The 16,094-nt window shown below is 39.5% G+C and overlaps 1 protein-coding gene across 4 annotated transcripts in view; it reads left to right on the top strand.

The window, feature by feature from the left end:
• The window catches only part of NALCN (sodium leak channel, non-selective), a 398,131-nt gene that overhangs the window by 14,432 nt on the left and 367,605 nt on the right, over positions 1-16,094 (top strand). For 3 of the 4 annotated variants that reach the window (XM_074983150.1, XM_074983148.1, XM_074983149.1), the window contains exons 2-3: positions 6,036-6,182; positions 7,559-7,741. In XM_074983150.1, coding sequence (XP_074839251.1) covers positions 6,075-6,182; positions 7,559-7,741 — 291 coding nt within the window. In that variant the 5' untranslated portion in view covers positions 6,036-6,074. Of the gene's footprint in view, positions 1-6,035; positions 6,183-7,558; positions 7,742-10,939; positions 10,984-16,094 lie in introns of those variants that run through there. The other variant, XM_074983151.1, reaches the window with a different exon arrangement.

The following is a 16,094-nucleotide window of genomic DNA, read 5'->3' as shown; positions in this document are numbered from 1 at the left end:
AACAAGGAAAAATTATTTACTTGTTCCCATAATATGAGAACTAGAGGACACCAAATGAAATTAATTGGCAGCAGGTTTAAAACAAATACAAGGAAATTCTTCTTCACACAGTGCACAGTCAAAATGTAGAACTCCTTGCCAGAGAAGGCTGTGAAAGCTAGGACTATACCAGGGTTTAAAAAAAAGCTAGATAAATCCATGGAGGGTAGGTCCATTAATGGCTATTAGCAAGTGAGGGGAAGAATGGCGGGTGTCCTTAAACTCTGTTTGTCAGAGGCTGGAGATGGATGGCAGGAGAGTGATCATTACGTGCTTGGTTTGCTCCCTCTGGGGCACCTGGTATTGGCAACTGTTGGCAGACAGGACACTGGGCTAGATGGCCCTTTGGTCTGACCCAGTATGGCTGTTCTTATGTTCTTATGACTTAATCTCCGAGTGTAGACCAGGCCTTAGACTTTGCTTCAGATGGAGAAAAAGAATAGTTGCCAAGTAAGTATTCCATAGAGGTATTTACTAAAACAAACCTTTTTCTCCAAAAGTAATTGTCAGCTGGTTTCATCAGTTACATTTTCATATTTCATATTGCATAGTCACAGTTTCAGATTTCTCTCATTGGTAACTCATGGTATGTCCTCTTCCCCTTTCTAGAGTTAACAGAGCACATGGAATTAGCATAAATAATCTTTACAGTTATGGGAACTATTCACATTGTGAGGTGATTTTTTTTGTTTGTTTTTTGGATATTTTCCTCAGCAGTTTAGAGTGTTTTTTTTTTTAAAGAAGAGTAAACTTCACAGTACTGTGGTCTAAAATGTCTAAATCAGGTTGAATGTTTTTGCCTGAATTTAGCTCTGAATATAACTCACACAGAATTAAAATAAAACAAAAAAGAAATGCTCTGCTTATCGATGATCATCTACAGCATCGTTCTCTATTAGCGTTCTGTAAGAACACGTGTTTTTATTACAGAAATTGTTGGAGCAACATTAAAGGACATATTAAAGATAATGTTAAAATTATATAATACATAGGTTAAGAAAAATGTGCACATCTTAGTGTAGGACTTGGATCATCCAAAAATACAAATGGTTTGTTTGAAAGCCATACTATATACATAGGTACTACGTGTATTGCAGAGTCACAACAAAGTGCATTATGGGGCCATGCTCTAATCTGTCTTTTTGCTTCGCATTGGCATGAAGCTGGTAATTCCATTTCAGCAGACTTTGTAGCTTTGGTATAATGGTGATGAATCAAGACTATTGTATTGAACGTTTTGTTCCAAGATCGTATCAGGATTTTTGTGCCATGATGTTAATTTTAATCTATTGGTTCAGGGAGAGTGACTGAACAAAAGGCAGAGCCAACAGAGCTGATGGACTCCTTGTCTAAGCAGCATTTTCATTTGTATCTTTGCTTTTAAAAATTAAGTAACAAAGCCAAAGACATATTAAAAGCAAAATGAAAGAGCTTGTTCCTGCGTGAGAAGCAGTAGCAGTCTGTATAAGTGCTGTAAAGTCTGGATATTGGCTTTACTCTAAGGAGAAAAAGCAGTGTGAATTGACAGAGCCAAACAAAGCAATCTCTTCCTTGGTAAAGCCATTTTTCTTCACTCCTGAACGCATCCAATATTTATAAAAGCTTTAGGGACAGAAATATTTGCTGAGGACTGGATTAAGTCTCCCATGTTAATTTCACTATGTGCCAAAGAAAGCATCAGATTGTGTGTCAGAATCTACCTGGCTCCCGTGGCTGTGGTGTGGAACTATGCTGGAGGGAGCTGCAGAAGAATGGTGCTTCAGGAGCCATAATTCCTCCTTTAGCTCCCTGATATGCAGCAGAGTATACAGGCTGCCCCAGTCTTTAAGTGGCTTAGAAACAAATGAAGAAAGCTCTCTAGTTCCAGAAGAAAACCAAAACAACAATAACAAAAACAAAACAGAGGAAAGAGACCATTTCCAAATTATCTGTGGCTTTCCCAAGGAAATTCAGGCTCATTCAAATTGTGAGATAAGAAAACTTGTTTTTTTTAGATTTCTCTCCCTCTGGATTTCTGTATTCTCTGTTTTGTGGATTTGTGATCACAGCTTAAAAATAATATGTGTCATCTGTTCAAGTCATGACATTTGGCCACCACTGGGTGAGCTTTGTGAAATAGAACTGCTGTTGCTATCTACAGTTCATAACCTTTTTATGTGTTCAGGTCAGTTCAGTGGGGAAAATAATCGGTGGCGAACCAGACAGATAAAAATTTTGTTATAAAATACCAGTCTTCTTACTTATTCATACTGGTACTAAGTAGTGTTGGAAAAAGAAGTCTATTAAAATTTAATTTTCATCTAGCTATAATTCGTTTACTTTCTGCTTTAAAACATACATAGTTTATCCTTTAGAAGGAACATCTATAAAGTTATTTTAAAAGTACGGTACATTTCTTTCATATCCAACAGTGGCAGGACCAAGATGTTGCCAGATATTCAAATACTGTGGTTAATAGAGAGGTATACCTAGCAATGAATAACACTAAAAAAAAAAAAGGAAAAAATCCCACCAACCTACAAGATTAGATATCAAGAAACAAACAAAAGTATATGCAGAATATTTCAGTGGTTTTCAACTGGTGTGCCGTGACATGCTGGTGTGTTGTCAGACCCGTCCAAGTGTGCTGTGAAATTTCATCAGTTACAGCTCTTTGCAGAGATATCCTTACTACTCTCTGGAGCCATCTCCTTCCCCACCCTGCCTTGTCCCCGCAAGCAATTGTGTAAACACTGAAATTTTCAGTGATGACTTGACTACTCAACCTCCCCAGCAAGGCACAACTTTACTCGCTGACCTTTTTTTTTGACCCCTCAAAGATAGTGTGTTCTGTGGAGGATTTGAAACATTAATGCATTTCCTTCTTCTTTAGCTTGTTGTATGCACTAATGTTTTGCGAACCTCTCTAGTAAGACCATAACCATAGTACATGTAAGAAAATGTGATATTTATAAGCAATCGATTCATCGAAAGAAAGTGGTGTGCCATGGGATTGTTTGTATCATTGAAGTGTGCTGTGTTACTGAAAAGGTTGGGAACCACTGCTTTATTTACCAACAACGGTAGTGTTGTACATTGTAAATTTATACTGTACATGCTGTATTTATTTGCATTTAGTTTTACTATATTGTACTAATGGAGAACTTAACTAAAATTTACTTGTGGTTAAAATGCCAGTTATTTGAGAGTTCCAGATGATAGAATACCTGATATGTAAGAGTTTACTTTAGCTCCCTGCTCAATGCATTGCATTTCCTGAGTTTTATCTGCTAACCACTTTATTGGCTGTGGTCTGATAATCTATTACAGTTTAAATCTCTCTAATCTGGCACTCTCTCCTCTGGCAACATCTGTAATCAGGCATGATTTTAGTTAACCCAATGACCTCTAATCATGGGTGTGGTCAAGTTACCCTAGTCCCATAAAGTTTGTTTACAGCCACCAGTCCTGGCTTTCAGTGTTCTGTGCTGTTATTTAACTGTAATTTATCCCTGCATGTCTTCTAAGAGCCCACAAAGCAGTGGAAGTGTGGGTAATGCTGCTAGACAATATTGATCTCCCATAGTGCAGTAAATTCTCTCATTCGACACCAGTCAGGTCCCACGGGTGCTGGACTAAAGAGGTTCAACCTGTACAATTATTTTCTTTGCAGATTAGCAAGATCAGTATCTCAGTTGCTGGGAAGAGTGAACACTATTAATAGTATCATAACTACAGAGGTAGTTTTTAAGTTACTAAAGGCCGCATGAATGAGGCATATTTTCATAATGTGGAATTTTCTTCTTAAGAGGGACATTTTTACAATTTCTGTTGGCAACTGCTGTTACACTCCATGGAAGTTTTGCATTGACAAGCACTTTAAACTCAAACCATTTTCTTGTATACCTTCTCACACAGTATAGGCATTTCTGTAGACTCAGTCATGCCCTTTCAGTTATCTGGACTACGTGTACACACGATGAGATGCTGCAGTTCCAAAAGACATCAAAAGCTGTCAAGACAGCCTCTAGCTCTGAGGAATTCCCTCCTGCATTTTGATGCATTTTAAACACAGAGAGCTGGGAACTAATTGTGAAAAGGAAAGATCAGGAAGGATGCAAAGCAAGCATAAGGAAGATAGCATGCAAGCAGAAGAAGGGGAAAAAGAAAAAGAAAAAGAAGAGATAGGAAGTAAATAGCGGTGAGAAAAGGAGAGAGGAAGCTTAAGGGAATGAAAAACTACCACCTCATGTACCCACATAGTGGTGGGTATTTAAACTAAAAGACAGTTATTCAAAGTGAATAATTTTCTTTTGGGAAGAACAGCATGGAGTCCAGTGGCAACCTAAGCTGCGTCTACATTGCCCCTCCTTTTCAGAAGTGGCATACAAGTGCAGCTGATTGGAAATGCAAATGAGTCACAGATTCAAATATCTTTGGCCTCATTTGCATATTCCCACATGATCTGGCTTCCACAACAACCATTGTCAGAAGCCAGAACATCCATGTGGTCAGGGTTCCTGCGAAAGGAAGCCCCTATTTTGAAAACACCCTTCTTCTTAATTTTTTTTCAAGAAGGGTGCTTTCACAAGGGGGTTTCATTTCGAAGGAACCCCATCCACACAGCTGCTTTGGCTTCCGGAAATGGCTCTTCCAGAAGCCAGATCACGGGGGAATATGCAAATGAGACATGAGATATTTAAATCCACACCTCATCTGTATTTCCTATCTTGTTTATTTGCATGCCTCTTCTGAAACAGAGGGGCCATGTAGATTCAACTGTCGTGTTCAAGATCATAATATTTTTAGTTTAAAGTTCTGTCAGCCACCCCATGCCGATGAAACCCGTTCAGCATGAATAAGGTTGGCAGAAGTTAGCCCTTAGTGTTTGTTTTTATATTAGACCTATTTGATAAACAATATTGGATGGGGAGTAATGATTTACTTGCTGAAGTGGTTGTATGGTCCCTCATTAAGATATGTAGCTATGCTTGGAACCCTGAAGAGATTGCCAGTTGAATCTAACAAGTATTTGTAACATGTTTATTACCATGCTGTATGGTGTCTGCTCGCTAGGTTATATGTTGCAACATAGGGTCATACTGTACAAACCTCATATCCCGGTTCCAGATAGCACTGGATTGTACAGTGGAGATTCTGGGGGTATCCAGGAGGGATTGTGTTTTAGGAAGGCTCTATTCCTTTCCCGAGCTACCCATTCAGGTCAGACTTTCCCTTGGATTGGGGCTGGGAGTGAGTGTCTCTCTTTGGACTCATCCAGGTCTGTGGGTCGCAGAGTCAGGGGTGTGGGATGGGTGGGGCTATGGAGCAGCCTCTTTTTCCCTACTTCGCAGCCCACTGAAGGGTGTTTCACATCCCTAATGTGTTCAAAGGAGCTAGTCTCTATGCTCTGGTAGTTAGCAGGCTTCTGATTTTCCCTAACCTTGCACAAGAGGGAGACTGCTCTCGCCAGTGCCCACAGCTGTCCATACACATGGACAAGAATGAACTGTGTGACTGGCTGACTAATGAGTCGGAAATTTTATGTACAGTAAGAAAGACTGAACAAACACCAATAAAAGACAGAACAACAATAGCATTAAGGCTCTTTTTATCAGTAATGAACAGGAACATCTGTCTCAGTCTATTAACTTCCGCATTAACCCGTTTACTCATACTCTTCCTGCTCCATTGAAGTCAATGGGAGCATTGGCATTAATGTCAATAAGAGTCAGATGAGCCCTATCAAGATTTTGTTTTCAGCCTGTGAATGGAACTCTGTTCTTCCTTGCCGGTGGGAGCAAAACTGGTAATTGTTTGCCCCACTGGGATTTTTAAAATTATTATACTTGCCTATTTCTGTGTAAAACCTGAAGTGATTCGCTTTAAGTTTATTATGTAGGTACTCCACTGACCAGCGATGTAGGCCTAGGGACAAATGTTTTCAGTTTAAGAAGCTGTTCCAATAGGGTTTTTTAAATCGGTTATATAACCAATTTCTTTCTTATCTTTCCAAGGGGGCTTCTCTGTTCTAGATCGCCAGAGATAACTTCAGAATGCTCAAAAGGAAACAAAGCTCACGTGTGGAAGCCCAGCCAGTTACAGACTTTGGCCCTGATGAATCTTTGTCAGACAATGCAGACATCCTGTGGATTAACAAACCAGTAAGTTTATTTTACACTACCCACCAACTACAAGTTAAATATTGCATTTTACAGATACACTTTTAATCAGAAGTGAATTAGTTACAAGTGCCCTGCAAACAGGTAATATTTCCATTATTTATTTGATAATTTTTCTGTCAGTTGTCGGAAACTGTTGAGGACAGTGAAACAATAATTGTCAAGTAATTTATTCAAGGATTTTTTAAAAAATTTCCCCTTCTCTCCTTATACCTTTCATATAGCTTTGATTGCTAGCACTGATTGAAATTACAAACTAGATTTATAAAATGAGGCCACAAGGACAATCTTGTGAGAAGGTCTTTTAATATTGAGGAGGATGGTTAGTATTTGAAAAGTGTTGCTCCCTTAATCTGGGTATGCCCTCTTTGTAACTGTAAGCCTGGTGTTTAGGTCGCTCATTTTAATCTACTTCAAAAACTGTCTGTATATCCTTGGACCAATTAATATGTGTCACCAGGGATATCAGTTGATACAGAAGCAAAAGTAGCTTCAACATGATGAAAGTTTATCTTCATGTTAGGACTGACATTTTCAGTAGTATATACAGTATGTAAGCATTTCCCTAAATTTCATCTTATGCTTTTCCCAAGAATTATCATAAAAATAAGAATGCTTCAGAAAACTGAAAAATTATGGATGCAGTCAAGTAAATTATAATTTATACTTATAATATTTATTTTCAAAATACTGTGTTTGTATGAAAAATGGGATTTTTTCATACAAACACAGTATTTTAAAAATAAATATTATAAGTATAAATTATAATTTACTTGACTGGATCCATAATTTTTCAGTTTTCTGAAGCATTCTTATTTTTATGATAATTCTTGGGAAAAGCATAAGATGAAATTTAGGGAAATGCTTATTTTAAAAGCAACAAGATAAATAATCTGAAATAAATTAATATGGACAATTCCTTTTGTAGCAGACAACTGTCTGCTTGTTTGCATTATAGATGCTAGATCTTTTCAGCTGTGCTTCAGTGTTTCAGCTTGAAATCATTCATAAGAGAACACCTGTGCATTAGTTACTCATACTAATTTTCATAGATTGTCACTATTGAGTATTAGAACATAGTCAAAGATTAATTACAGAAACGTAAAATACAATATTATTGACATGCATTCCTAAATTCACAGAGATTGAAATAGTATTTAGTCTTCTAGAATACATGACCCTCAGTGAGCCAAATCACTTGTATGCTGTTATTTAAGAAGAATCTGAAATGTCTCTTTTTTCGGGTAGGCAGGAAGAGCATACGAAGCTGGACAATTGCCGTTGAAAAATCATGCATGAAATTGTGTCAAGATGAGTTATAGACATTAAACACTAAGTTGTAACCCTTCATTTTTCAGTGGGTTCACTCATTGCTACGCATCTGCGCCATCATCAGTGTTATTTCTGTTTGTATGAACACCCCAAAGACCTTTGAGCATTATCCTCCTCTTCAATATTTGACGTTTGCTCTAGATACTTTGCTGATGTTTCTCTACACTGCAGAAATGATAGCAAAAATGCATATCCGTGGGATAGTCAAGGTGAGCTTTTAAAAATGTTTTCATCATTTACACAGGAAAATGCATTTGATTCTGTTCTACTGACGTTTTAACCATTTCACTTTCTTTCTGTATGGAAGTTTGCAGTTTATGAAATAGCGTGTCATGTAAAATGAGCAAAAGATATAGTAACTACGATGTGTGTCTGGTATATATTTAATTTTAAAAAATATTAGGCTGATATACTTATTCAGTATTTCATATTAGCAAGTTTTATTGGTGATCTGAGCAATTGTTTCTTGTTCCAAGAATGCAAGAAGAAAGTATTCTAAGGGCCACATATATATCAGTTGGAGTTTTATGAAAATGTTTAGTCAAATAATGTTTTATTTTATCTTTATTAGGCATTTACTTGATTAAAATAGGATGGATATCTTATATGACAATTTTTACGGAAGCTGTGTGAAAGATGTTACATTTTTCTGCAGATATTTGCTTTTTCTGTTCAACAACTTTGTGTACAAACTTTTACTATTGAGCAGTTTTGTTAATGATTCTGGAATAGTCTAATTGTGCCTGCCTAGAGAGTTACTTACGATATTGGAAAATATAAATCTGTAGAGAGCTCCAAACTCCATATATGTACAGCGTACTCACCCCTTTATGACATATTTTTCTCTGATTTTATTCTAGCCTTCTAGTTAAACACACATAAGAGAAGTAAAAGTGTCAAAATCTATAGGTACTGTGGACTGAGGGAATCATCGTGGCTTCATATAGATTATAAGTAACAATAGTATGTGTCTTTTACAAATAAATAGTGTAGCTATATCAGTACAGTAAACTCTCTCATATCCGGCATTCTATCATCCAGAACTCTCAAATAACCAGCATTTTAACCATAAGTAAATTTTAGTTAGTTTTTCTATAAGTACAGAATAGTGAACATCAATACAAAAATAAATATAGCAAATACACTATACAGTAAGCCCTCAAAATGTGTGATTTTGAGTTGCACTTAATGTGCATTAACACAAGTTAAATGCAACTCAAAACACTGCTCCCCCCCGGTCCTGGCGCAGCCTTCCAGCCCACACGGCCCCATCTCAGCACCCCCAGCCCCACTCACCACCCACGCATGGCTCTGGCTCACTCCCTACCACCGTGTCCAGCTCTGGCTCTCGATCACCACCCCTCATTCATGGCTCCAGTTCAACACTCCTCCCCCACACCCTGGCCTGGTTCAAACTCGTCTACATGCAGCTCCGGTTCCATCCTCTGCCCCCAGTTCAACCGCCGCCCCTCCCCAGCCCTGGTTCAAACCTCCGGCACGCGGCTCAGTTCAACGGCCTGCCCGGGTTCAACCCCCCGCGCATGACTCCAGTTCAACCCTCCCGCCCCGGTTCAGCCCCCCCCATGTGCAGCTCCAGTTATACCCCACACTGGTTCAACTCCCCTGTGCACAGTTCCAGTTCCATCCCCCCACCCCACTTAATGCCCCCCCGGTCCTGGTTCAAATCCCCCACGGCCCAGCTCACCACTCGGGCTGGGTTCCAGCTCATTACCCCCATGCGCGGCTTTTGCTCAACTCCATCCCCCCCGACAGCCCTAACCTACCCCAAGCTGAACATCCCTCTCCCCCTCCCACAGTCCCAACCCACCACCAGGCTTAACTGTCCCCAACTGCCCCCCTCCCACCCCAGGACTTACCTTGCTAAAGGATCTCCAGATGCTCCTGCTGCTTCCCCGCTTGAGAACGTACATTTCACCGGGGAAAAAGCCGCCCCAACTTATGTGAGATTTGCGGGTTACGTGAGGGTTCGTGGGAATGGAACCCTCAGGTAAATCAAGGGTCTACTGTAAGTTCGTAGCATGCAGTACTACTGTTGTTGGTAAGTAAAGTACTCGGCATACACTTCTGTTTGTTTTTTAATAGCTAATCTTGTTTTTCTTTAGTGTTTTGCATTGTTTGGTACACCTCTCTATTATTCAGGATATTTGAATATCAAGCAACCTCCCTGGTCCCATGGCTGCTGGATATGAAAGAGTTGACTGTATTGTATGGGCCTTAAGACATGGTACTTGTAACAAGACAGTCTATCTCTTTAAACTGGAATGAGATCAGGTGATGCCTAGTAAGTGCTGGCAGAACTCAGTTGGAAGGATTGCTGCAGGAGGAAGGTTGGATTCTGGGACTGGTTCTGGAGCAGAGAGCAGCACAGAATGAAAAGTCTCTGCAGCATGTGTTGGTGAAGGGAATAGAATTGTTTCAAATTACTCTTGGCATTTTTTGTTTAAATTAGTAGTTCCTGCCTTGAGATAAGAAATACAGGTGTGGTGTTTAGTCCTTCGTGGGCTGAGGAGAAAGGCCAGAAGCCCAACAATAAAAGTATAAGTGTTGAGCTGGAAAAGACCTTGCGAGGTTGTGTAAACCAGCCTGTCGCGCTGAGAGAGTTACAACAAGACCACTCCTGACAGGTGTTTGGCCAACCTCTTCTTAAAAACCTCTGGTGATAGGGATTCCAGAATCTAGAATCCTTCCTTGGAAGCCCAATGTAGTGCTTAACTATACTTGTTTTTTCTGAATATCTAACCTAAATCCCACCTGCTGCAGACTGAGCCCATTACTGTTTTTCCTACCTTCAGTGGACGTGGAGATCACAGTCCTCTTTGTAACATATTTTGAAATCTGTTATCAGTTCCTCCCTTTGTTGTCTTTTCTGAAGACTAAACCTTTCTGTTTTTTAACCTTTCGTATAGGTCAAGTTTTCTAAATCTTTTTTTTTTTTATTCTTGCTTTCCTCTGGGTACTCTCCAGTTTGTTCACATTTACCTCCAGTGTCTTATGTACAATGCTCCTTTTAATATGCCACAGAATTATGTTAGCCTTCTTTGCAATGGCATCTCATTGTTGACTGATTTAGTGTGTGATCCCCTGTAATGGCGGTAGGCAATTAGTGTCCCACAGGCCAGATGCAGTTTGCCAGGGTTAGCCCCTTGTGGTCTGCTGGTGCTTTATTTACTTACCAGTCCATAGGAATGGCCACTTGCAGCTCCAGTTGGCTGTGGATCTCTGTTCCTGGCCAATGGGAGCGGTGGGAAGTGGTGTGGCCCAGGATACCATGCTATAACCACCAGATCCTTTTCAGCAGTAGTGATGCCTAGGCAGTTATTCCCCATTTTGAATTTCTGTATTTGATTTTCTTTTCCTTTTGTAGTACCTCATGCATGTCTTTATTGAATTTCATCTTATTGGATTCAGACCAATCTTCCAACTTTTTAAGGTAATTTTGAATTGTAATGCTGTCTTCAAAAGTGCTAGCCACCCTTTTGAGGTTGGTGTTATCTGCAGATTTTATAAATCTGTTCTCCTCTCCATTAACTCCATTAACCAAGGATTAAACAGAGACTGGGAGTGGCTCACAGCTTACAAAGGCAGCTTCTCTGCTCTGGGTGTTAATATCTCCCCATTAGACTCTGACAAAGGCTCACATCCCCCTGTCTGATCTAACGTATTTTTTCCCCTTTTGATAAGTACTATTGATACTGGTCCATTTCCACCTTGCTGAATAGACCTTATCAGCTCTGGCCCTCCCTTTGACTGGAACTCCACTCTTTAAATACTCCTCTGAAACCACCCCCTACTCATGCATCTGATGACGTGGGTCTTTGCCCACGAAAACTTATGCTGCAAAATATCTGTTAGTCTATAAAGTGCCACAAGACTTCTTGTTCTCGAAGTTACAGACTAACACGGCTACCTCTCTGATACCTCCCTGGAGAGCTTTAAGTCCTGGCTGGACAAAATCCTGTTTGCAATATTGAATTGGGATTGGTCGTGCTTTGTACTTGATGGCCTCCTGAGGTCTCTTTCTACCCTATGATTCTAGGATTCTACAGTCTTTTTAAATTTGTACAAAGTACATTTTGTTCTTCCTTTGTTGAATTAAAACTAAGGTAAAACATAAAAATATCAAATATAAATCTCTTCTACAATGAAGTTGATTAGTTTGTATAGTTAAAATATGGCAGCATTTTCTCTCATAACAGTGCTTTGGAGTTTATCTACATGTCTGTAGGGAAAGCCTGAAACCTTTACTTAAATTAATAGTCCAATTGGCTTTAATGGCACTACTCTTGAGAGTAAGGAATAATCATATGCTAAAGGACTGGACTATTATTTTGCATAGCCTGTGTCATACAAATCATATTACAATGTAATTTTTACATGAAATAGTTGTTAAGACTAACTAATAGTGCTTTTTGAATACTGGGTTAAAGGGATTCTTTTGAAGAAGAAGAATAAATGAGAAACCCTTTTTTTCCTGAATGCACTGCTTGACCTGCTCTGCTGCTGCTTATTTATAGTGGTATTTTTCCTCTGGTGGAACCCATGATATTCTAGGAGCTTCCTGACGTAACGGCAGGCTCAGTAACTCTCTCAAAAAGGTCACAGTCTAGGAGGCTAACAGACAGTGAAGCAGGTTCATGAAAGCGGTCAAATTTAGTTGTTGATTAAAGTCTTTGTCAAACAAGTTACCCAGTTAGTGTTAGCTATACAAAAATGTGTTTCCTTAATCATGAGCTAAGTATTTAAATATACTTTTAGTTGTGGGAACTTAAAGCTTGTGTGCATGGCTAATTAGTATATGACAGGCCATGGAGTGACTCTACAGCATATTAGCTTGCCACACACTCACTAGTTTTATGGGAGTGGCCCTGGGCATGGATGAAGTTGGGAGTGGAGACCCAGGCATGGGGCTGGCAGCTGGAGCGATCAGACGTGGCTATGAGTATAGCTGGGTGATTCTGCCTGCCTGTGTACCCGGGAGAACAGACATGGGCCATAGTGTGCCCCCTGAATGCTCCTAGAGCATGCCCCTGTGCTTTGGATGAATTTATCCTGTCAGTGACAATGGAGCAAAACAATTGACTTTTCACTAGCATATAGAGTTGGGAAGATTTGCCACTTTTAATTTTTATGTTGATTATGTTTCACCAAACCAAGAATTGCAGTGAACGTTATTGCATCTTGACTTCAGCAAAGCTTTTGGTACGGTCTCCTACAATATTCTTGTCAGCAAGTTAAAGGAATGTGGATTGGATAAATGGACGGTAAGATGGATAGAAAGCTGGCTAGAAGGGTAGGCCCAGCGGGTAGTGATCAACGGCTCGATGTCGGGATGGTGGTCAGTTTCTAGTGGAGTGCCCCAAGGTTCAGTTCTGGGTCCTGTTCTGTTCAACATATTTATCAATGACCTGGATGAAGGGTTGGATTGCACCCTCAGCAAGTTTGCGGATGGCACTAAGCTAGTGGGAGAGGTAGATATGCTGCAGGGTAGGGATAGGGTCCAGAGTGACTTAAACAAATTGGAAGACTGGGCTGCAAGAAATCTGATGAGGTTAAATAAGGACAAGTGGAGAGTCCTGCACGTGGGCCGGAAAAATCCAAGCATTGTTACAGGCTGGGGTCCGACTGGCTCAGTAGTAGTTCTGCAGAAAAGGAACTGGGAGTTGTAGTGGACGAGAAGCTGGACATGAGTCAACAGTGTGCTGTTGTAACCAAGAAGGCTAATGGCATATTAGGTTGCATCAAGAGGAGCACTGCTGGTAGATCCAGAGAAGTGATTGTTCCTCTTTATTCGGCTTTGGTGAGGCTGCATCTGGACTACTGTGTCCATTTCTGGGCCCCCAGTTATAGGAAGGATGTGGATACACTGGAGAGGGTCCAGCGGAGGGTGACCAAAATAATTAGGGGGCTGGAGCATATGATTTATGAAGGAAGGTTGAGGGAATTGGGACTGTTTAGTCTGCAGAAGAGAAGACTGAGGGGGGACTTGATAACAGCCTTCAACTTACTGAAGGGAGGTTGCAAAGAGGCTGGAGAGAGGCTGTTCACAGTGGTCACGGATGGCAGAACACGGAACAATGGTCTCAAGTTGCGGTTGGGAAGGTCCAGGTTGAACATTAGGAAAAGCTTTTTCACTAGGAGTGTGGTGAAGCACTGGAATGGTCTACCCAGGGAAGTAGTGGAATCTCCATCCCTGGAGGTGTTTAAGTCTCACCTTGACAAAGCCCTGGCTGGGCTGTTTGGATGGGTTTGGTCTTGCTTAGGGCAGGGGACTGGACTTGATGGGTTTTTTAGGTCTCTTCCAGCTCTATTGTTCTATGATTCTGTGGTCATTGAATAGAAATATGTTAAAATAAATTGTTACAGGAGAGAAAAAAGGTTAATTGTCTGTTTGAATATACAGTAATGGGGCCACAATTGTGGTCTCGGTAACACTGAAGTTAACAGAAGAACTTTTGTATACATGCAGTGTAGTTGAGAGAAGAATTCTACCAACTGAATTTGGTTCTTTGATATATTCTTATTGTATGTTATACTAGCTTATTATGTACTTAACTATGCATTGAATTTTTAAATTGCACGGTGTTGGCATATATTTCTATGCAATCCTATCATGAGCCATAGTCTAAAAACACGGACAGTTAAGCAAATTTCTTAAATTTGTTTCCAATAGATCATTTCAAGAAGTATGTGATTTTAGTCTCAGAGGTGTAGCTGTGCTAATCTGTGTCTTCATTTGCAAGTTTGATACTTTTAATCTGGGACTCAACAAGGATCTCAATTATCTTACTCATTACAAGGACAATTTCCACACCTTTGATATTCGCAGGAATGGCAGACATCCCACTTAACTTAATTTCCTCTTCTCAGTGGTCCTCTTCATGATACATAATTCCGCCCCATTTTCTTTTGTTTTTCTCTTTTTTCTTCCCCCCCTCCCTTTCTTTTTCTCCTCCTGCCCCCCAACTCCTTGTTTTATATTTCCTGGATTTCTCAGTTCTGCTCCGTACATCATTGATGAAGTGGGTCTTACCTATGAAAGCTCATTACCTACTAAATAAAATTGCTAGTCTTTAAGGTGCTACAGGACTGCTTGCTTTGTTATGTGATTTTAGTAATTATAGGTTAATTTCATGACTAACTGGCTTTTAACTAAACATTTTAATTAAGTTAAAATTAGGTGCTGATTAAACACTTCCTCAGATAAATTACTTAGTTAGTATTAGCTGTAGAAAAATATTTCCTCAATGATGAGCTAAGTATTTAAATATACTTTTGATAATGGAAATCAATTATTAAAAATAAGCATACATTTTAATGGAGAGGCTAAGGTGTTTGCTATTACAAAGCTTTTCTTTTACAAATGCATTTTATATTTTACGGTATAAAAGTTTCCCTATTTTAGTAGTTGCATGGGACTGTGTATGTAAATCATTCATTTTAATGATTTTTACATACTGCACATTCTGTTCTCTGATGTGCTCATGAATATATTGAGTGTGTGACTTAACCACATCAGTATGTTTTGTAAGAAAAATTCATAAAGTGTGTTAACAGATGTCTTCTAAACTGAATGGTGGTGTAGGCATGTGTTAAATATACCAAACACTTTAGAAAATAGAAAATAAGATCTTTTAAAACACCATTCAGACAATTGAAAATATTTATGTTCAGTATCAACAGTTTTCACACTCATTCTACATTCCAAAAGGAAAAGTTGAAATATATGTGAGATAGAAAATTGTCCTGTAAACGTTGTAACTCAGAAGGAGAGCTTGTCATCTATCTGACATAATTCCAAACAAAGGTCCTTTTTTAGGGTGCCGTAGTGCAGGAGTATGCAAAGTGGGGGGAGGTGGGCCCCTTGGGGAAGTGTGAAATTTCATAAGGGGGGCCCAGCATGATTGGCTGCTGAGTCTCAGGCTCATCCGTCTCATTAAATGTTGAAATCTGTTACTGTTTTATGTCTGTGCATTCACATTTATATACCAATTAGTAAAGTTTTTACATTTTACAGACTTATTTTCTCACACCTGCCGAAAGGTTTTATTTTATTTTTTTCATATGAACATAACTGAAATTTCTGACAGTTTGGATTACGTTAGACAGCTTGTCGGGCAGGGGACCCTGCTAAGTGCAGGGATGAAAAGTGGGGGCCTGATGTAAAATTTTACTCACTCCTGCTTTAGTGTGTGCAACTCTTTTGGTGCTCAGGACTTACATACCTCGTGATAATGTCAAACCACTTTTATCCAGTCAGACATGACAGAGGTCTTGCTTTTTTTATCGTTTGGTCTTTATGGTTTTGTTGTGGAAAATGGGTACCGTGTTAACATTCTGATAAAACTACCAACTTAAAAAGCTGGGACAGCTGTGTAAGTGCACTTTTCAATGGATGTCTCAGACAGAAGCCCATGGATTTGATGCTTGAGACCATGAAATCCATATAAAGTGTTTCTTTCGTTTTAAATTTTCGTTAGGGTGGAGTAAACAAATTGAGAGACAGGTTGGCCAGAATCTGAGGAGAACATGGCTATTACATAG

Source organism: Carettochelys insculpta, chromosome 1 (genome assembly GCF_033958435.1).
Source record: "Carettochelys insculpta isolate YL-2023 chromosome 1, ASM3395843v1, whole genome shotgun sequence".
Lineage (NCBI taxonomy): Eukaryota > Metazoa > Chordata > Testudines > Carettochelyidae > Carettochelys > Carettochelys insculpta.
The sequence above is the reverse complement of the archived record's forward strand: the minus strand, read 5'-3'. Positions and strand labels throughout refer to the sequence as shown.